The following is a 22665-nucleotide window of genomic DNA, read 5'->3' on the forward strand; positions in this document are numbered from 1 at the left end:
CACCAACCCACCCTGCTCGGGGGCAGGGGGCCCGTCATCTCACGGCAAAAGGAAAAGACACATGATACGCTAAGATCATCCTTCCCTCTGCCGAGCGGCACCGACTCGGGTAGAAGCATCGGGCTGCTGGGGAACCCAGTCCTGTGAGCCGCAGAAGGAACAGCAGCTCACGGAGCTGGACCAGAAATGGCGGCTGCCCTGGCTCGCTGCTCATCCACTTACGCGATTGCCCGTCATTACACACTCAGCTCCTGGAACCCAAGAGCGACTCCGCGCCCTGTGCTGTCGGTTCCAAGCTGCGGATGAAGGAATGAAGCGTGGAGGCTCCGGGGGGCGAAGGGACTGGGAGAAGGTGGAGCCACATCCTGTCCCTGGGCCCTCGCCGGCTGCTCCCTCTGCTGGGACCGGCTTCGCTTCCCCGCGGTTCTCACCAGCCTCCCAGGCGTCCGCGGCCTCGGAGCTGACCGGGACGGCGCGGTACTGTCCCCCGCTCTGAGTGGGGCTCCCACCCAAAGGGTAAGCCCATCAGTCCATCCTGGTCACTGTCCCAGCTCACAGCACGTGCTCACTAAGTGCCAACTGACGCGGAGCCAAACGGAGGTCTCTTGGACTCCAAAACTCATGTTTTTGACGCTAAACCTACTACTTCTAGAAAATGCCCTGGCACCGCCACCAGCAGTCGGGCCCCAGAAGATCGAGTGGGCCCGCTTCCAGAGGCAGCCCCACGCCGGTGCTTGCACCCAGGAAGAAGTGGGGACAGCAACTAGATGCAGGATCGCGCTGGGTGGGGACCCACCCTGCACTCTGCAGCACGCTGAGGCACGTCAGCCTTCGGTTTGTTAAGGAGGCAGCAGGGTCTCACGGGAAGGACTTTCTTTTATGATCGGCCATTACGTTCATAAGCCTGTCATGTTTTAGTTGTGGCTAGAGGCTCAAAGCACTAAAAATCGAAATAATTGTCATTACTTAAATACTCACCCTGTAAATCAAAAAGTAACTGCTGTGGGCAATGCAAACCACTCTCGGAAGTAAACATTTAGGCATGCTGTAAATCCATCATTGATCCTAAGGGGAAATAACACGCTCTCTAAAACTTAAATTCCGCGACGTCGAACATTTCCATCGCTTGAGCACGTGCGTGGCAATTCATCTCAACTGGGCCACAGACCTGGGCAGCTGCCGGGGCCGTCGGTCACGCTGCCAGCGAGGTGGCCTCTGCAGCCCTGCAGCATGGCGCCCCTAAACTTAAACGAAGCCTTTGTTCCTTGGGTGTCCCAACTGTTCCCCAAGGACATGCCACCTTCAGTCACACGTGCTTTACCCTCACCAGTAGGATGTGGAGCGCTTGGGCACTTAGCGCCCACTGAAAATAAAAATGCACCCACAAGTCAGCAAGGCCACGTCTAGGGTCTTAATCTGCAGAGACGGTCTCATGAGCCCGCGGAGCCGAACGTCCAGGATGTTTACTGTAGCACAGTTTGCAGAGAGAAAAAACGCGAACAGCCTAAATGTCCTTACGAAAGACTGCCAGATACACGGCTGAGAGAAAACGTAAGAGCAGGTGACATCAAGACGTGCACCTGATTTTACTTTTTGCAGTTGTGCAGTAGGTCTCTCTCTACATAAAATAAATGCACATATTTATATCTCCTTACCGATGCACAGAAATGTCCTAAAAGGACACCCAATAAATTATGGACGGTGGTCGCTTCTGGGGAGAAGAAAACTTAAACTAACCCTGTGAACCCACCGAAGAAACGCGTCACACCAATACTGAAACACTGGATGGTTCTCACCGACCCCCCGCCGCTGCTCACTCGCCAGAGAAACACCATCGTGATGTTGTTTAAAATGCGCGTGAGTATCGCTTAGTCTTGCTTATTTGGTATCATGCTGAATGTTCCTTTACAACTTGCTTATCCACTTAACACGATTTTCCTAAGATTCCTCACTGTCTGTGTGTGTGGCTGCAGTTCATTCGCTTCTGCTGCTGGATGAAAGGCCGCTGTGTGGGTCTGCGGTGGCCCAGCCGGCGTCCCCTCTGTGGTCGGAGGTCGGTTTCGTGTTGGGCTGCGCAGGAATGTCGGGGAGGGGAAGCTTTTACGCGGATGACTCAGCGTACTTAACAGCTACAGGACTGCTTGGATTTTCTGTCTCCTCTGCCATCAGCACTGGTAAGGCTTTTCCCCCTGAATGGATCCACCTTGTCTGACTCTAAATTTGTTGTCTCAAAGGTGTTCATAATATTTCCCTTACCCTCGTAAACTCTGCTCTATCTAGGAAGGTGTCTCATTTTTATTCCAAATATTGTTTGTTTATGCACTTTCTTTTTTACTGATCAATCTTGCTAGAGACGTGTGGATTTTATTAATTTTTATCAAAGAACCAACTTTTGGCGACACTGTCACTTCGTTTTCTGCTCCCTTGATTTCTGTCCCTGTGATCTCTTTCCTGGGTTTATTATTTTTCTAACCTAAGTCAGAGGCTCAGATCATTAATTTCAGTTGCTCTTTTGAGATTTATCTTTCACCGAATATCCATTTGTACTCCTTCGATCTCTGACTCCTTTCAATTAAAAAATGAATGTAACTTTAATTTTGCATGTCCTTTGGCTCAGCAATTCCATTTCTATTAATTTTTCCTAAGAAAATGACTAAAACAAATGCATAAAGATGCGTGTGTGTGTGTGTGTATGCGCATGCCTGTTGCTGCATTGTTTGTAATAAGAAAAAAACTGGAAACAAATGTCTGCCCACAGACACTTAAATACATTACAATACATCTGGACTATGTCATTGTGTGCATAAACTATCTCCATGTAATAGTTTGCGGTGTAACATATGCAAACAGTTAATGAATTATAGCTTTACGTAATAAGAAAGATGTCCACAATGTTTTATTAAGTGAACAAGCAAGATACGTAAGGATGGACACGCGGTTTTATTTTCGTTTAAAAAACACCCCATGTTTTCAGACTCACTGGGAAGCAGTTTAAGTCTCAGCCACACCACTCTAAAGGGTCTTCGGTGGGTTCACTCGTCTGTCCATTAGACGGCGAGCACAATACAGTCCCTGCCCTCTTGGGAAGGAAACAGACAAGGAGAAGGAAGCTCAGGGGCCAGTGAGGGGAGAAGGGTGTGGGAGGGGCTCTGGGCAAGTTCCCTGGGGGGCGGGGGGTGGGGGGATAACATCTAAATACTCAAGATACAATCCCCGGGGTCAAGGAAGGTGCCGACAAGGCAGGACAGCTCTGCAGGCACGGCCAAGGCCACCAGCCCCAGCCAGCCTGCCAAGTGACATCAACCTCCAGACTTTCAGCCTCTCTAAGCAACAATTTTTGCGGGGGCGGGGGAGGGGCGGTAAAAATAAGAGACTTGAACTGATGATCTCTAAGGATTCTTCAAAGTCTGAAGTTCTCTGCTGACATTCGCCAACCCCGAGGCTGACTCCGAAGCTGGTGAATCCAAAACATCTGGGTGAAGCTGGGGGCCTGCAGCCAAATGAAACCCTAAACACCGCTGAGGGCGGGGACCCCAGCCTGGAACGCTCGGTGAACACCCGGTGAATGTGGGAGGAAGGAATGACTCAACGAGGGAAGCATGTAACAATGAGGGCTCCAGCAAGATTTTAAAGGCAGATTTTTCTAAAATGGTTCTGCAAGGTGGTCACGCGTTTGCCAGCTGCTGGGTGGGCCACCATCTCCCGTTTCTTACGAAGCCCGAGCCTTTCTACCCACTGCCACCCCCACTGCTGCTAGGTAATGGATCGCCGTTAATTAATAAAGCTGTCAGGTGAATCGGCCTCTCTGGTCATTAGGATCCTTTTAGAAACAGAATCCCGCCGTGGCCGCCCCATCCGCCCGGCTTGCAGCTCAATTAACTTAATGCTATGCAAATGAGAGGCTCTTCCTCTCATTAGCTTATAGCCCCCGAATGTGAATCGCATGATCGGGAGCCTTCGAAGGGGCGATTAGACACGGTTTCGTCCATTAGTCTTACAAGGCTAATCATTGTCGGGGCTGGGGGCGCTCTCGGAGCTCCACGTGGAGGGGCATCTAGGTAACGTACAGGACGGAACGTGGGCCAGGCACAAGGGCAGTCACAGTCCACCGTCCCCATCCACTTGGGGGCAAGCGTGAAAGGGAAAGGGTGTCCGGGAAGGCCCGAGGTGTGGGGCGTGGCTGCGGGGTGGGAGCCGCTCACCTGCCAGTGATGATATGAGGCAAACGAATGTGGCATTTCAGAGCTAAACAAGTCAGACGAGGGCCAGCCTGGGGCCAGGAGCCCCGAACTGGGTGACCCCAGGCAAGGCCATTCACCTCTCGGGGCCTCAGATTCTGCCTCTGCAATTTGGAGGTGGTACTGGATGGCTTGCAGGGGCCGTCTGGGTTTGATTTTCAAGGGCTGAAACCACGGAGTGGGAGGGCGGCTGGGAGAAGCCTGGGCTCCTTGACACGTGCCCTGGCTGTACCGTGGCAGGCGTGCGGGTCAGACTGAGATGCCTATTAGGACGCTGTACGCGTTTGCTCCAGCTGCCATGACAAAGTGCCACAGAGGCTGCTAGGGGCTGAATGCATCCTCCAAAACTCATGTGTTGAAGCTCTAACCCCCAGCACCTCAGAATGTGGCTGTATCTGGAGACAGGGCCTTTAAGGAGTTACGTGAGGCCCATGGGTGGGCCCCGGCCCAGTCCGAACGGCGTGTTATAAAGTGGGAGGCGTGGGCACGAGTAGAGGAGAGTCCACGTGAAGAGGCGGCCAGAGGCCAAGGAGAGAGGAGGGCCTCCGAAGACACCAGCTGTGCCGACACCTTGATCTTGGACTTCCAGCCTCCAGAACCGTGAGGAAATAAATTTCATGGTGCTTAGTTATGGTGGCCCAAGCAGACGGATTCCTGATGGGCGTCTCAACCTCACGTCCAAAACCGAGCTGGCGGTCCCTCCCAGAGACCCGCTCCTCGCACCTCCTCCCGATGGGTAGGTGGCCATCCTTCCCGATTCGCTGGCCAACACTGGAGTCCTCTGTGATGCTCACCTTCCTCATACGCCCTGCAGCTCATCTGAGAGTTTCGACTGTGTCTGCTCTACCTTCAAAATGCAGTCGGAGCCTGACCACTCGCGCCTTCAGGGCGGCCGCCAGGGGCCAGCGCACCGGAGCCCCTCAGCTGGATTACTGCCGGTGGCGCCCTGCCTGTTTCTTCTGCCACAGTCCACTCCCCACCAGCAGCCTGAGTAATCCTTTTAAAACATGAGTTAGAACCCATCACTCATCTGCTCAAACGCCCGCAGTGGCTCCTGCCTGACTCAGAGGAGAAGCCCCAGTCCTCCAGGGCCTGGGAGCCCCATCTGCCTCTGACGTCACCTCTCGCTCTCTCCCTGCCCCGTGGGCAGCAGCCTCCATGACGCCCCTTAAACTTGCCAAGCCCATTCCCACCTCAGGGCCTTTGCACGTGCTGTCCCCAGGCCTGGACCGCTCTTCCCCGGATCTTCCCAGGATGTGTCCCCTCTGCACAAATGTCCCCTTATCAGAAAGGCCTTCCCTGGCCAGCTTCTATGGGCTAACGATTCACCATATAGTTCTCTTCCCTACGGCCCCCACCTCTCTGTGACTTCCCTTCATCCTGCGTCACTGTTCTCTGTAGAATCAACATACTAGTATCTATTGGCTGTTTATAGCTTTTCTCTCCAAAATGGAAGGCAGGCCATGTGATGGCAAGTGTCTCAGCCTGTTTCCTTTTACGCCCCCAGAACCAGGCAGCACTTGCAAAGGAGGACCCCGAGGCTCAGAGAGGATAAACCTGCCAGCCTCACACAGCCTGGACGGGGCGAGGCCAGGGTGCCACGGCCTCTTGCTTCACCACTGTACTATTAATCCGCTTCCTGCCACGAGAACCTGTGAGGTCCTGTGAAGGGGCAGAGCAAGCACGGACGTCAGGGAGGGCTTCCTGGCGGAGGCGGAGCTCCAGGCCTGGTGGGCCTTCTCTGGACACACGCGGTCCTTTCCTGGGATCTAGAACTCACGCTCCATGAGACCAAGGCCCAGGAGAGAAAGGGGCCTCTCGGATGGAGGCTCTGCCCAGTGGCCGCATGGGGGGCACGTGGATGGGGCGGGGAGGGGGGTCTGACACGCCACCCGGGGGGGTAAGGGGCAGAGTCTAAAAGCCGCAGAAACCTCAAAGCCAGCAAGGAGGCTCTGCCCAGAGTCTCACAATCTCAGAAAAAGTCAAGCTGAACTTCTGTTTGTGGGAGACTTTAAAAAAAATTTTTTTTTAATTAAAAAATGTCCGTGATATTTAGGAAGGAGAGCGTCTAGCTTTTAGACACCTGCCACCTGAATCTGGCAGAGGCCCAAGCTTTTAAAGCACAGTGCGGGGGTCAACGGTTCAGCGCTTTATTTATGCCTCTGAGGAGGGTGGAAAATTGCAGCGCACGCTGACGTGTCCCAAAGTCTCCTGCGGGTAAAGAAAAACAAATATGATTTCTCCAAGTCATCTCGGCATCTCTGTCCTCTTGCTTTTCTCGGGGAGATGAATTTAAGTTCAGGGTCGAGCGTCGCACCCGCCGAAAATGGGGGCATCTGCACCGGAGCCGGACGCAAATGCCAGCCACCCTGGGCTCGTCCTGCTAAAGGCCACCTGTCAGTCTCCACCGGATCTCGTACTGCGGCGGGGAGGGCGGCCACTGTCCCGTTTGCCATCAGCTTAGGCCCAAGTGTAACTGGCCGGATGAACTCGAAGGGGGAAGGGGGGCGTCTTGCACAAAGGGGAATCTTCCGACTGTGAAGGGCATCGGGTGGAAATTGAGAGAGGTTATGGCATCCTCGGGGTAGGGGGTGGCGAACGGGCCCGGAAATCTTTCCTGGACCATCAGAGACAGCAAGAAACTCGGACCAACCCTGCGGGCTGGCCTGGGTGCTCCCAGAAACGTATTAGGGTTAAGTTTTGCAACGTTTAATAAAGCAACTAACCCTGAGCGTCGGTCCTGAAGGAACATAATGACTCACCCAGAAAATACCACGCGCCCTTTCGCTTCCTAAAGACTGAACCCCAGGCCCTCGCACCCAGCCCACCCCTGGGGGGCACCCTGCAAGTGTCGAGGGCTCGCACACCCTGCAGCCGCCTCCTGAGTCCCCGGCTGCCCCCATCTGGGACAGCGGAGTCAGCCTGGGTGGCCGGGGCTCGCTCGCTGTCTGGGAATTCACCGTCCTGTTAGACTCGAAAGATCCTCGCGGCTGCAGGCGAAGAGGGCAGAGGTAATGCACGTGTCTGATGTCATGGCTTCAAAAGTAATTGCTCCTATGCTCTCAAAGACAGATGCGAACCCAGTCGCAGACAGGCGGGACTAGGTTTTAACCCGGGAAGAAAGCAGCGCCGACCTTCCACGTTTGCTCAGACTCGTCCTCTCTAGACTTTTTCTTACACAAACATTGGAAATCGGTGGTGAAATATGAACAGTCTCAAGGCAGGAAAAAAAAAAAAGGGACAATGTTCCTTTCCCACTTCAGCTCTTATGTACTGAAAGATTCAAATGCCACCGCTTCAGGGGCCGTGGGCTGAGTGACAATTACCACCTTAGTGGCCACGCCCTTGGGCTCCAGGCACCCCTCCTCTGAACTCCAGGCCCAGCGACCCCCCCATCCATCTGGGCACCCCTGCCACACCTCCCCTCCGACCCCGGGGGGTGGGCTGCCAAAGTCCATCACTTGCTCATATTTCTTTTCCCTACAACGAAGCACAGCAGGTGCACACAGAGCCACGTCAGCGTGTGCCGTCACAGGGCGTCAGTGGCACGGAGGAGCGCGATGGAGACCGAGCCAGTTTCTAAGTCATGGCTGGGAACTCTCGGTCCCCCTTCTCCGGCACTTTGCTAAGCCCCCACTCTGACCGCGACCCGCATGGGGCTCCCACGCCCTGCCGGGGGACAGGCTCTATGCCACGGAGCCCCCGAAATTATTTCAATTAGCCAATCCACAGAGAGCCTGCAAAACCTACTAACCCCCACCCTTGCCTTCCACAGCTCAGCGGCTATAACCCTGTCCCCAGGTGCAACTTCTGACACACCCAGGCCTGTCAGCCGCCTCTCGAAAGAGTCCTGCCTTTCATCTCTCTGAGCATCACTGCGTTGTGTCCCAGGGCCGGGAGGAAGGGGCGAAGGGTCGCAAAGTACAAACTAGTAGTCGACAGAGGGTCACGGGGATGGGAGCACGGCATAGGGAATGCGGTCAGCAGTGAGGTCATGGCTAGGTGGAGAGCCAGGGGAGAGAAGGAGCAATCGGGGGGATCGTTTCATAAACGACATAAATGTCCGACCGATGTGATGTATACTTGAAACTAATAAAATAAAAAAATTAAGAAAAGAGTCTAAGTCTTATAAAACAACAGGGACGGATGATGACATCCTGGCTCCCACACCACGTGCCGGGCTAGTCCAGCGCCAAGACGTCCCCACCAGTCCGGCCCTGTGGCACCCGATACAGGTGCGATCTTGTCTGTCTGCAGAATCGTTCGCCTGCCCCACGAGCCACCAGGGGAACAAGGAATCTGCTGGGAGAGGCCGAGGGCCCAGCCTGGGCCGCAAAGCCTTGCGGCCGGAACTGGGCTGACCTGATTTCCAGAAGCTCTGACCTTCAAGGACAGGAATTCACGAGGTTCTCGCATATGGAGCCGCTGGTGACACCGAGCTCTGTGCCAGGGACCTCCCCGCACCATCTCACCTAATCCTCCCCCCGGTGTCCTGAACGTGTCACTCGAGGCGACCGAAGCACCGAGAGCCTCATAACCGGGTTCGGCTTTTCATCTGTTGACGACACCATCTTGGCTGCATGGGACATTTTCTAATGCACGAATGCCGCCCAGACGCATCTTCCCAGCAGGTACACACACGAATCCAGCAAAGGGTGAGGGACCGGCGACCCCATGTGACGGTTAAGGAAACTGAGGCTCAGCCGTGGAAGGGGCGCCCTCGGACCCCCTACCCAGAGAGCAGAAGGCAAAACTGTTGTCGACATGCATAGAGCCATTAGGAGACTTGGGGGCGGGGGAAGGACGGCCGAGACAGATGGCTGCCCGGTGCCGAAAGAGGACAACCAGGAGGGACAAGGCCAGGGCCTGTCGCTGCTCCCCCCGCGGCACGTGCCACGCCTCCCTTTCCCCCTCGACCCCAGACGCTTTGTCAAGATGATGGCGACCCCCTCCAAGGTTCATTTGGAACCTATGCCTAGAAGAGCCCACGGAAGGAGCGGGCCCTCACCGCACCATCCTCATGTGACGCACGCAGAGCGCCCTGGGGTCCCTGGGTGCAGACGGCTGCGTGGGGACTCCGCCATCAGGAAGAGCCTTGCGGCTCACCGACCTTCGAGAAAGACCTCTCTCCCAAAAACAAAGCCCCGTTGGCACGCAGTCCATGATATGTATTCCAGCCCACGTCTGGATGACGCCAGCAAGCCAGGGTCACCCGGGTTCTATTAGCTCAATTAATGAGGAGTAAGAGAAGGCTAACACGCTGCTCATCGGGCGGCGTGGCCCAGAGCTGGAATAATGGAGTTATTAACCTCAGCCAGCCGCTGCGTTCTGCCGCCGATGGCAACTCCATTTCCTAGTTCAGGCCTCCATTAACGGGCTGTTTATTATCCCTAATCCGGTAAGGATCAGCCTCGGAAATACCAGAGCTTCCTGGAAGGACCAAGTGGTAATAAAAAAAGAGCGAGAGGGGGAGGGAGAGGCAAGAAATCCTCTGTTTTGCATTTAAATCTTTCCTTGGTCCTGCTGCTGTCCTTTTAAGAGGTAGCAGCATCCTTCTCACTTTGGGGCGCAGGAGGGGTGGCAAAGCCATTATCCAAGGGTCTCATTGTGTTGTCCCCGAAAACACAGTGTCATGTGGAACTAAAAAGCAACAAGGGCTTAAAGAAAAATTAGAGAGCTCTGGCACATAAATGCCAGTTCGGTTTTGACTTGCGTAATGTACCATAATGTTCCATCGTTTAAATTTAGCATAGTTGAAATCAAGAAAGCAAACCAGCATTCGGCAGAATAATTTATCGATATCGTGAAATGCCCCGATCGCAATTTTCCAGTTTGCCGGGCTCCATGCGGTCCTCCTGGACAAAAGGGCCATTTCGTCTTTGTCTATTTCAGGGTCTTTCTCCTATGCCACGTGCCAGGTGGTTCCCCAATCCCACCCCCACTCCAAGAGTCTTTAAGGTCTTCTGTAAGGAAGAAAAGCAGACAGATAGCTACTAGAGACTATGACATGGCAGGTGTACCAACCCACGGCGGGCAGATGTAGCAAACACTGCCTAGCTCGTCCCTTCAGAGAGCGTTTGCCATTTCAGACTCTTTATGCAACGGGAATTCGAAATGGCATGGGTGATGGTCGTAATGTGTTCACGCTTCTGACACGTAGACAAATCAGCACTGTATCTGTTTAGGGGGTATGAGCGTGTAACTTATTTCCTTTCCACGGCAGTAGTACTGTCAAGCTGAAAGAGTAGAGCTTAACGTCCCATTTGGCAGATAAGAAAACTGAGGTAAAATGTCGCTTTTTCAAGCCGGCTGGCCAGGGAGCAGGGATAAATGTTAACGGCTTTGTGGAAAGGATACAAAGGAACAGGGCAAAGAGCTGCCATCAGGGCTGGTCTCCCTCTCCCGAGGCCCGGGGCAAGGGACAGTGGACCCAGCTTCCTGGAGCCCAGGCGCCTTTTACTGAGCAGACTTACGTTTTGGGGCGGTCTAATGGATTAACTGACATGTAAAGCGGGCGCGTGATTGGCACTCAGTAGCACCATCATTCTTGAGGATGAGGATGAGGATGATGGTTAAAGATGATGGGGCAGAGACAGTACCTCAGAGACTCACCCAGGAACAAGGCAGAACGGGGGCGGAGCACAGCCAGGGAGGAAGGCGAGAAAGGCATCTGTCAGCACCAGGAGCAACCTGGACAGAACATTCTGGGCCGGCCTCAGCCTGGGACGGGGCCACCAGGGCTGGCTTCAAGGGCCTGGAACTGGGAATCTTCCAGACCCGCCTGCGTGGAGGGGCCGGGCTTGCCCCCCACCCTCCCGGCGGGGGCCGTGTTGGCCAGCCTGCATCCCCTCCTCGGAGGAAAGGGTTGTCTGCTTAGCAAAAGCCAACGATGGCCCCAGAACCAACTGGGAGCCAAACGCAGTAAGGAGAGAGCTGTCACTGCTTTCTCGGGGACAACCGAACCCCCTCGGGGCTCCTCTGGGTGTGGGACACACAACCATCTAGTTTAAGAAAGAATAATAAATAAAAATTCAAAACCGAGTCTCCCAGGAACCTACAGAGCATGTCCCAATTTGCACAAAATGACCTGGGATACAAATGAACCCGTCTAAAAGATCACCCTTGGGTGACCTCCTCACAGTCCCGAAACTGAATCGGTGGAATGGAGAAAGAGCGATATAGTACAGAACACAACGCTAATAAAATCCTGCAGCCGCTCTGCTGAATTCCACGGCCACCGGCTCAGCCCTCTTCCCCAGGGATTTCTGAGACACGGAGCAGCAGGGGCAGCGGCTCTGACCGGGCCCGGGCGGTGGAACGTAACCTAGACCTCGCCCCGCCCAGCCCGATGCCGCAGCCAGCGGGAGGAGGGTCAAGGCCGTGGCTTTCCCGGCGGCTCCTTGCAGCACAGAGGGGAAGGAGGACGCAAAAAAGAAAGAAAAAAGAGAAAGAAAGAAAGAAAGAAAGAAAGAAAGAAAGAAAGAAAACATCCAGTCTGTCTGATGCGCTGCAAACTTCCCGACATCAGTCAGAACCCTGTGCTCCCTTCTCTAGAGCAAACATTAATTTTAAAAGAAAATGCCAGGCTACAAACTTGCAGCATGAGATGAATTATTTCGCAGCCAGGCACAGGGTGGGTCTCCGGGTGTAGCCCTGGATAGTTCTCTCTTTGTTTCTTTCTTCTTCTCCCTTTTTAATTTTTTCACTATTATTATTACGTTTTTAACAAACTTTATAGCCCATTGTATTTGTTCTCAAATAACTTTTTCTCCTTCTTTTTGACACATCGATTCCCTCATCTGCTTCTCCCTCCGTGTGATGTTGGGATCAAGAGACTGATGTTGCTCAAAGGGAAATAATTTAGCATTACCCACCGTGGGTTTATGCGGCAGGAGTCAAGCAAAACACCGCCCATTTATTAGCTATATATTAGCTATAAATCTAAGAAGAGATTTATATCTGACAAGGAGAGAATAACTTTGCTTTCTGATAAACCGAAGAGGTCTATTTCTGTATCCAATACACAGAGCGGCTCGCCCTTCCCCAATAATTCTATTTACTAGTGCGACGATATTTTCATAATAAAATTGATATATATGTAAATTTATTTTAATCTCATTTCATCCAACCCTCCTAAAACAAGAGCCTCTGCAGATTGTTTTCATATCTGAATTATAGATTTCCGTATCGTATTCCCAGATTGATTTCTAGACTATAATTCTGTCAAGATTTCCTCGTCGTGTCTGAAGCAGAACACCGCAGCCAGGGTGCTGTATAACTGGCATCGTGACAGAGCCCGGGCTCCAGCCCTGGTACCCAGCCCAGTGCTCGGTGGGCTCCTTTTAGGGTATGTCTCTTCCTAAGCCCGTATCTGGACTTGAAGGTTTACGGCTAACATGACTTTCGGAATGAATCATTAAAACGTGGAAGTGAACACAAAGCTGGAGGAAACGAACCAGTCGGAGATGAGGGAGGGGAGAAAATACACCCCAGGGATGGGCGAGAAATAGGCACGGGCAGGAAACAGCGGCATGCGAGTCAATCTGCATCGTAAGCAAACACCTTCTCTCCCCTGCCTGTCCTCTGCCCGAGGGTCAAATAAATTAAATTGGCATTATTTACCAAGTCTTTAGAAATTGATTTTTTTACTCCATTCCCTTGCAAGCCGGCCCTCCATCGAAGGCTCTCCCGTCTGGACTCCTCTTCCCGGTCCGCCTTTGAATGAACCCGGGGTCTCCCGCTGGGCTCACAGTCCTGGCAGAGATTAGCGTGGGGGGTGAAATTGAGGCGATCAATGGTAGGTGTTTTGCCCTTGGGGTTGAGGGGTTCTGGAAAAATGAGCACTGGGCACACCCCCCCCCACACTTGTCCCACAGGCTTCCCTGGGGGTGGTTTGTTCTGCATTTCCCCGTCTTTCTCCTTCAAGTGGGTGAGGGGTTCGCACAGACGCTAACTGCTGACGCCGGAGTCTGATACGTTACCGGGAATGAAGGGTGGACCGGGCCTCTGGGGCTGAGGCCCCTGGAAACTCGGCCACCACCCGAGTGTACGACAGGAAGCTCTGGGGCCTGTGGGGCCCCCAGCAGGAAGCTCTCCAGCCCTGACTCCAGGGATAGAAGTTAAGACGGTTTGGGAGGACCCGAGGGTGGAGGGCACCATAACATTCCCGCCAAGAGGCCCGCCTCCTAATCCCCAGAATCTGTGAATCGGTTCTTTACAGGGCCAGAGGGGCTTTGCAGATGCAATTACGCTCAGGATGCTGATGTGGCTTCATTAGGTGTCCCCCACCCCTCCTGCCCGGGTTCTTAAAATCTGAGAACCGTTCCCAGCTCTGGTCAGAGGGAGGCGTGACTACAGAGGGTCAGTGTGTCCCAGCATCGCTGACCCTGGAGATAGGGGACCCTGACCCAAGGAATGGGCAATCTCTAGAAGCTGGAAAAGGCAAGGAAACAGATTCTTCTGAGAGCTTCCGGAAAGGAAGGCGGCCCTGCAGACATACCGATTTTAGCCTCACTGAATTGTAAGACAGTACGCTGGGTCCTTCAAGCCACCAAGTTTGTGGCGATTCATTACAGCAGCCATAGAATACTGACATACCAGCTCGCGCTATGCTTAGACAAACGACAGGCCTATTCGAAGACAAATGATTTGCAAAATGTATCCATCTTGGGACTCAGGTATAGACGTTACCAAAAAAGAGTCCTAAAATAAAAAAGAGAGACAGAGACAGAGAGAGAGAGAGACAGAGACAGAGACAGAGAGACAATGACCACTGCCTGAAAGAATTATTCCAGGAAAGATAATATTTTAGATAAAGCCTTATCAATGTGCTCAAAATAATTTAGAGAGAACAGCCTCTGATATTTAAAAAGTCAAAGAAAAGGTGATGAGATAAAGTAAGAAAGATGAAAGAAAGCTGACAAAGTTAGGGGGAAAAAATTAAGGGAAACATAAAAGCATGAAATGAAAAATAAATTAGAAGCCACGAGAAATAAATACGAGAGAAAATAAAGTTATCATGCCGGACGGATTTGAGAAAATAATACAGAAAAGGAAAAAGATAAAAGCTGCTAGAAAAAAGTCGTCATTACGAGAAACAGATGATAAATATCCAACACGCACACATAATCGGTCTTCCTGAATAAGAACTCTGAGCGAAGGAACCAGAAAAATATGAATTGTGTACTACAAGAAAGTTCTCCCAAAATAATGTCACCAGAAAAGATTCATAATGTTCCACAGAAAGTAATTAAGAGAACCGAGACCGAGACGAGGCCTGCTGAATGTAAATAAACAGACAGACAAACAGACAGACAGGCAGGCAGACATTCTATGAGCATCCAGACAGAGGAGGCAAATTATTTATAATGGGATACAACCTCAGACATTGCTGCAACCCTAGAGGTGTCAGAGGGACAGTACAGAACCGATCCGGGACGCTGAGGGGTAAGGAATGGGCCCAAAGAATTCTCTACTTTGCTAGGTGTTTACAAATAAAGATAACAGAAAGACATTCTCTAATATGCAAGAATATAGAAGTTTAGAATGAAAACGTCTTCAAATACGCTCCCCTAACCAAGCATGTAGGACACCCCACTTCTAATTGGCTACCTCAGTCCTCCCCCCGGGATCTGCAGTCTCCATCAGGGTACCCCAAACTGTTTCCTTTTTCCCCTAGAATGCTCTCCTGATCCTCTGCCTGCCTTCGAGTCACTGCCAAAAGGGAGGAGGCGTGCGACACCCCTGTCAGCAAACTCTGACGTAATAGCCTTTGCTCGTTTTCACTGGGGTGGTCTTTGTTTATTTCCACAATGGCCATGATTGCGCTGTGCTCTCAAGTTCAAGTTAGTGAAGGAAGGACAGTACGTTCAACAAGAATCGACATTGTTTTGGAACAAATGGCTAACCATCTGGGGGAAAAGAATTAGACTGCATATCCATGTCAAAATAAACGTCACGGGCATCCAAGACTTCGATGTAAAAAACAAAACTGTAAAAATAGTAGAAGAAAATCTCAGTCGATCGCACGACAACCCCATGAGGAAGGGAAGACTGTTCGTATGCACTGTCATTTTACAGGTGGGGAAGTTCAGGTCCAGCCAGGTGACAAAGCCTCCAAGTTCATAGGACAAATGGGGTGGTGGCCGGGAATGGGGATGGGTGAGACGCTCTACGTCAGAAACAAGCGAAGGCTCTTGTACACTGGAAGCTGCCGGGTGGGTCTCGTCGGCCGAGGCCCTGGAGGCGGCGCAGGTGTGGGCCCGGCCGGACGAGGAGAGCTCACCTGTTGGGCTTGTACTCCAGGGTGTTCAGCATGTGCGCCTGGTCCAGGTCCCGGGGGAAGCCGTACATCACCCACCCTTTCTGGATGCAGTCGTGCTGGGTCAGGCGATCGCCCAGCACCTTCATGATGATGCCGTCAGGGACTGCAGACAAAGGGAGACAAGAGATCGAGACTCTGCCGTCCTGGGCACATCTCCTGACCCAATGGGAACGTGCAGCAGGCTCCATGGCCTGTGGGCTTCCCAACTGTACTTGACCATGAGTTGAACTAGGGAAGAGTCGGGTTTAAGTGGACAAGACTCTGGCTGCCCTTTTCCAGGTCCCTCCATGGTCTTGGTGACAAGAAGAATGTGGCTGCCTGAGATGGGACAAGGGTGACCTTGACCTTGATCTTTCCCTGACCTTGACAAGATAACCACACCCATTGGCAGTGGGATAGTCCTGCCCCCCGCCCCCGCCCGAGAATCCAGTTTTTGCAGCAAAAGCCTCATCACGGACGTGCACCAGCCCCAGCTCCGTGCTCCTTGAATGGGCCACGTGGGGGCCGGGGGCTCTCTGCCAACCTCCGAGCCACAGCCACCTCGCGCCTCTGATGTGCAGCATCGAAGCTCTTAAGGGTCTCAGCTCTACTTGTAACCAGAGACCGAAATAAAGTCTTACGGAGAAGCCTCTCGTTTACATAGCACAATTGACATTTTCCTGAAATTCATCTCTCTCCTCTCAGACTCATTAAATGTCCTATGTAGCAATTTGCACTGCGTTTCCTGCGCTTTGCACTCATTTTCCCAGAAATACTCGGTAAATAGCACCGCTGTCTGCCGTGGACGTGGCCCCACGACGGGCTGGTCTCCCAGAGCAGTGAGGGAGCGTTTGGTGGCTTCTCTGGGGACACCTGGTTTCCCAGCTACCACATCGGGGGGTCAGGCAAGTGGCCCTAATGCGCACAGGTGAGACCTTCCCAAAGGCCCCCGGCCTGACAGCCAGGTGGACGCGGCAGGGAGAGGCACAGGAAGACCACCGATGCCGGCTTCCCTCCACGACCGCGACGTGCTGGGGGACACCCCTGTCACCAAAGAGCCAGAAAACCCGCTCCAAGTCACTTGCCCTAGAGTTGTTCTTTCTCTCGTCTTTCAGCCTCTTGTCCAGGAAAGAACAGAAGAGGGACCTGGGCGGGGGATGAGAACAGTCGGCTACTTAACGTGAGGGAGACGTCGGCTCAGCTAACAGGCCTCTTCCCGACCAGACCTGCTGTGAGGCCCAGTGCCGGGGGGGCAGTAGGAGCAGCCCCTCCCCCACGGCCAACTGGGCTCCCGAGGTCCCACTCCGCCTCCTGTCCAGGCGGCTCTGCCCTAGGCCTTCGACTCACCAGCACGCTCAGACCCCTCCATCCAGGACGCCCGTCCCTCCCGCCGGGCTGGGCCAGCCTTGGACTCAGCTTTCGGGCCCCAGAGAACATCCCCTCCGAGATGGCCCCCACCACGTCAGCACCTGCGTCCCTGGCTAGTTTCCTGTGTAATGTCTGCCTCTCACAAAGGAAGGTGGGTTCCATGGGGACGAAAGACCACGTCCATCTTATTTTTCCATGATTGACACAGTGCCCGTGGTAGGTATGGAAGAAAAACATGACGTTTCTCTTTGCGAAAGTGTCCCTTCGACTTGACCAGCCCGAGTTGCCCAGGTGACAGAGAACACGGGCTCAGTGTGCGAACACATCCCAGGCCCCGTCTCAGCCCTGCCCTTACTGCCGACGGACCTCTGGTGGGTCCCTCACCCTCTCTGAGTCTCAACTCCCTCATCCGCCAAGAGAGGGTGACAGGCTCTGTCGCCATGGGGTCCATGCTGCATACAAAGTTCCGGGCAGGTGGGAGCCGCTCGAAGATGGGGGTTGGTACTTTTTGATTCAGGAGATGTGTGTTGGGCAACAAGATTCTATGAATCTTCTCATGATTCCCCCAGGGGTAGGCTGTTCTGAGCACAGGCCGCTGGCTCCTCCGATGAAGGCTGGCCCACCCCAAACAAGCCTGGGCGGTTAAAGACAAAGGCCCGCGGAGGGCTTGAGGGGGCTCTGTCCCCGGCCTGTTGTTCGCATTCCAGGGGCTGTAAGCCTGGTGGGCCCCGCTGACCCCCAGGAGTTGTTCTTGCCAGGGCTGGGCCCCGCTGCCCTCTACAAGCCCCGGGTCATGATTTTAGGACTCCTGCCCTGTGCGACACCCCGGTGCACGTGTCCCCACATCGCCCTGAGGAATTGGGGCGTGGAGAACCAGCGCTGAGATCACTGCCTGAATGAGTAACAGGTCTGCCCTCTGACCCACAAACCGCGCGTCATCTGTCAGGATGAAAACAGATTAAAAACAACATGGCTAAGAATCTGCCGTAGAGCTTTCTGATCCAGTTATTCTCCAAACGTTTACGGATATTTTCACCTAAATAAGAGACTAATACAGAGGTCAGCCTTTCCCAGTGATTCATTCAAGGGACAGTCATTGAGCGCTCGTGCTGTGCCAGGCTCTGCCACACGACACCGCGCTACACAGCGAGCAAGAAGCCAAGGGCCCTGCCCTCCTGCCGCTACGTTCCAGCCGGGGCGACAGGCAAACGCAGGCGAGTAACCATTTCAGACAGTCACAAACACTGCAAAGAAACACACTAAGCGATGGGAGGTCGCGTCTGGCTGGGGTCTGAACGGCGTGTCCAGCCACGTGAAGACCTGGGGAGGAGTGTCCCAGCCGAGCGGACGGCCAGGGCAAAGGCCCCGGGCTGCCATGACCTCGCCACGGTCAGGGAACAGAGGAAGGGCCAGCGTGGTCGGAGCAGAGGGCTCTGCGGGAAGTGGGGGTAGGGAGGCACCGCCAGGTCTTCTGGAGGAAGGGGATTCAGGCCACACCAGGCCATCTGGGAAGGGACGTACGTTGGCCCTTGCTGCAGATTTATTCAATGAACACACGAGGTTAATGCGGATCTCAGGATCTGCATTTGCACATGGGAAGCTCATTTTCTGGGATCAGCCAACGGAGTCCGGACTTGGGGTCCCAGGTACCAGGGATGTGGCTAACACAGCACTGGTTTCTGAGCGGCCACCGCGGGCTCCCAGAGCAGAAATGGACCTTCCCGTAAAGCTCGGGCTGAGGACCCCCAAATAAAAATCAGCTGCTAAGAGCACCAGCTTTCCAAGTTTCTATGAAAAAACAAAGCGTCTTTTGCTGACCCCATAAGCACAGTGCCCTTCAGGTCCTCGGGAGTCCTGGGCCCCTGAGAGATGCCATCAGCTTCCGGCAGTGCCCGTGCGTGGGAGGCCGGCTGAGGTTCCGAGAGCTCTTCGCGTCCCTCTCGTGTCCCAGTCCTGCCCGACAGCGTCGAGACTCTGGACGCCCGTCTCTCCCTCTGCACCCCGGGACGGTGGGCGGGCTGCTGCCGGAGGCTGGGGTTCCGGGGCTGCGATGCAGCTGCTTTTAACGAGAGCTCCTTAGACTAAAACCCAGAAAACTCAACTCTGGGCTTCCCTGAATTCCTTCCTTAAAGGCTCCGCCTGACAGCCATGGGACCTCCCTGAACGTCAGCGTCCTCCTCTGTGACACCTGCGTCCCTGGCTGCTGTGGGCTCTGCAGACGACTCACGGTCGATTCCGGCCATCAATTTGAGTTCTTTCTAAAAGTCTGTGCAGGGTCCCATCGGATGGCGATGATGAAGCCACTGGCAAGAATACAGGACCCTTCAATGACGAGCACGAAGTCCGACATCTGAGCTTGACTCTGACTTGGGGAGAGTGACGTGGCCTGGAAGTGGCTTGTCCTCGGCAGCGGAGGCCCAGCGGGTGATCCGCTTGCTGCCTAGTGGTCCGCTGGGCCCGTCCGGGCCTCGGCTGTTCGAGGGGCCACTGGTTCCTGACGGGTTTCCACAGCAGCCGCGTCTTGCGTGGAAGCAGTCGCACTCCTGCGAGGCGGGGCGGCCCAGCCCCGGCTTTCTCCCGCACCAGCGGGCTGCTCACGGGGCTCGGCGCCCTGGTGACCCAGAGCGCGCAGGGCCTGGACGGTCACCCACTGACCTCCTTCATTTCAAAGCTGAGAAACTAAGGCCCCAGAAGGTTGTGGCTTATGTGACCTGTCCTAGCCAGCCTCTTTCTCGGCCGGGGAAACATCTGACTCTCAGGAGGAACAGGGGACCAGATAGAAACTCAGAGACGTTTTATGGCCGGGGGCGCTGTGTGGGGAGCGGGGGCCTGTTAAGTTGGCAAAGACTTCCAGAAGCAGTTTCTCAATTTTCATCAAGAGTTGAAATGTACACACCTTTTGACCCACCAATCCTATTTGTGAGAATCTACACCTGAGGTATAAAGCACAGACGAGAGAAGGTGCATGCATGAAGACGCTCATTCCAGCGCTGTTCACGATGGTGACAACTGGGCGCGATCTGCAGTGTCCGTCGGGGTGCACAGGTGAAGTAAAGAATGCTCCATCTGTGAAACGTTATGTAACTTAAAAATCATTTCTATTAATGTTAACTTGGAGTGAAATCTATGACAGAATGTCAAATGGGAAAACGGTCCGTAAATGACTTGTATGACGTAATTTAAACATATAGCCACACGTACACAGCATACGCACCACACACACGTGCATGCACGAGAGAGAGAGAGAGAGAGAGAGAGAGAATGAGAGCAAGAGAGAGAGAGAGCGGCCTCCACTGGTGCCCCAAGAATTAGACCCAATCCATCATGGGGCTCAGGGTCCTGGAGTCGGGACCAGGGCACGTGTCAGCACCATCCCAGCAGGAAAGTCACAGATGTGGGATGTAGGAAGTGCTGAGGTCTTTGGAGCAGGGAAAGGCACCTTTCTGGAAGGCTGGGGAAGGAGGCGAAGGCTCACACTGGTTCCGACATGGAGCCGAAGCCCGACCAGGCCTCCCGCCGCCAGAGCGCCAGGAAACCGGGGCTCAGGTAAGCACTGCCCCCCGGGAGGGCAGACGGTCGTGACGCGGTAATAACTGGCGCTGTTTTTATTAATACCTGTCTTTCCACGCTCGCCCCACCCACCAAAATCAGGGACCCCCATAAAGTCAGGCTCACTGCCCTACCCCAGCACCCGACATTGCCCCTGGCACACGGCGGACACTTAACACACACTCTGGATGAATGAATGAATGAATGAACAAGTACCATTTCCAAAAACCGAAAGGCTCTTTGGTTCCTTAAATGCTCATGCACGGGGAACTGGAGGACGGTCCCCCGAGATGGAAGATCACCGTGGGAGGCCCCGCTCTTGGGGGTCCTGCCCTCGGCATCCCCTTCGTCTACACCGCACCTACCCACGAATTAAAGAGGCATCAAGAGGATACGTGTTGACAGCTGGGATTTGTTTCAAAATGGTCCTGTTGGGAGGTGTCTTGCGAGTGGGTTCTGGACACGGGGGCGGGGGGCCCACGCGCACGAGGGGGTTCCTTATACTGGGCATGGCTCCGTGCAGGCTCATGATTTTATTCTCTCCACTTTTTATACATGTCGAAAGCCTTGCATTTAAAGGTATATATATTTTTTAAAAAAGGAAACTATTTAAATGCCTAAACGAGGTTGAAACAGCCACTGAGAGAGAGCTTTTCAAAGAGACAAAGGATGAGATCTCCCCAGAAGGCTGGCCATCCTTGAGCCCCGTACGTGGCTCTAACTTGGGGGCCCTGGCTGCTGGGTGGGCCTTTGTCTTCTGTCCCTCCCCCCACTCCCTGGAAGCGCTGCCCTGGACCTGGCGTCATGGGCGGGGCGTTTGCCCAGACCCGCCCCCTCGGGTAACCCTGGGAGAGCCAAGGGGACTGCGCCTCCCCAGGGCCTGGGGCGGGGTGCGAGGCCAGGCAGGCTCCGGGATCCTCTCTCAGCACAGAAGGCTCTGGAACGCTAGTGGTCTCCTCTGTGACCCCCATAAGGTCTAGGTGAAGGGGACTGGGAAACTCCCTGACCCGCCTCCTTCCAAGGCCACCGACCTTGCCAGCGAGCGTCCCTCCCCAGCCGCTGAAGGGTGAAGCCCCAAGACCCTGCCCCGGCTGCCCGAGTCGCCCGCAGCAGGCTTTCTGCTCTGCGCCCGGGATTTGCCGCCTCCTCCTCTTCCTGCAGGCCACTGACTCACATTTCCCGCCGAGGTCTGACCAGCCTATTGAGCAAAAACGCAGCTTCCTCGCGGCAGGTCTGGCCCGCTGTGTTCTGCCCGGAGTCTGACGTCTCCTTGATAATGCTGTCCATTCGCCCTTCATCCTCTGCTCAGACAGATTTTCGGTGAGGTCTAAAGTCTTTCTCCATCGACGCAGGTGCCTCGGGCAGGATTCCTGGACTTGACAGTTAACATCTCAGCCCTGCACAGGCTGCTGCCAAGGGCTACCTCTCCGGCTGTCCTATCAACCCTAAATTTAGCAAAATGCAAGACAGGAACGTCCTATTATTCCATAAAGCCACTCCACGTGGTTTGGGGTTTTTTTCTTTCTCGGAATCTTCCATAAAAGGTGGCGGTCCTCGCTTTGCCCTCGAGGTCGTTAGAATCTCAACCCGTTTGTTTTCTGCCGGCCGGGTGGGTGTGCTTGGCACGGGGGTGGACAGGAGCATGGTCACAGGTGAGAGGCGCCCAGGCCCCACAGGGACCCTGCCAGGTCCCCTGCCCCACCCAGGACACCCGGCCCGCCCTCTGGTTCCTGTTTTAGAGTCCTGCCCCCACCTCCCCCGCCGCAGGCTCCCTCATCCCAGAGCTGACGAGTAGAAGGGAGGGAGGGTCCGGACGGGTCACCTGGGGCAGCTCCTGGCTGAGGGCAGAAGGGACTCTCGCTCCAGCCCTGCCTCGCCCCGCCTCGGCCCTCCTGCTGTCCACGCCCGCATTCCTGCATGCCGCCCACCAGTTAGGGCCCCAGGGAGGGATGAGCTCCACGGTGCCGGCTGCTGGAGCTGACCCAGAAAGGCTGGGACTAAAGTGGAGAAAAGGAAGTAGCTCCCTCCGCAGGAGCTTAAAGCTGAGAAAGAGCCAAAGTTGGCTGACGACCCCAGAGAGCCTCGTAACGCTCCTACCACGCCAGGGCAAGTCAGAGGCTGAGCGTCTCGCCACACGGCCCTGCACGCTCCCTGCACACACCTCTGCACACACTCAGAAACCCACACACCCCCACACACACCCCATAC

The 22665-nt window shown here is 54.4% G+C and overlaps 1 protein-coding gene across 9 annotated transcripts in view; it reads right to left on the bottom strand.

Annotated features, from left to right (window-relative positions):
- AK8 (adenylate kinase 8) overlaps positions 1-22665 on the bottom strand; it is a 106155-nt gene that overhangs the window by 24473 nt on the left and 59017 nt on the right. For 5 of the 9 annotated variants that reach the window (XM_039862956.1, XM_039862954.1, XM_039862955.1 and 2 more), the window contains one exon: positions 15523-15664. The exons of 1 other annotated variant lie outside the window; for it this stretch is intronic. In XM_039862956.1, coding sequence (XP_039718890.1) covers positions 15523-15664 — 142 coding nt within the window. Of the gene's footprint in view, positions 1-1396; positions 1467-6264; positions 6450-6555; positions 6774-15522; positions 15665-22665 lie in introns of those variants that run through there. 3 more of the 9 variants (XM_039862953.1, XM_039862960.1, XM_039862959.1) reach the window with 3 other exon arrangements.

The sequence above is a fragment of the Pteropus medius genome, unplaced genomic scaffold (assembly GCF_902729225.1).
Source record: "Pteropus medius unplaced genomic scaffold, Ma_sr-lr_union100, whole genome shotgun sequence".
Lineage (NCBI taxonomy): Eukaryota > Metazoa > Chordata > Mammalia > Chiroptera > Pteropodidae > Pteropus > Pteropus medius.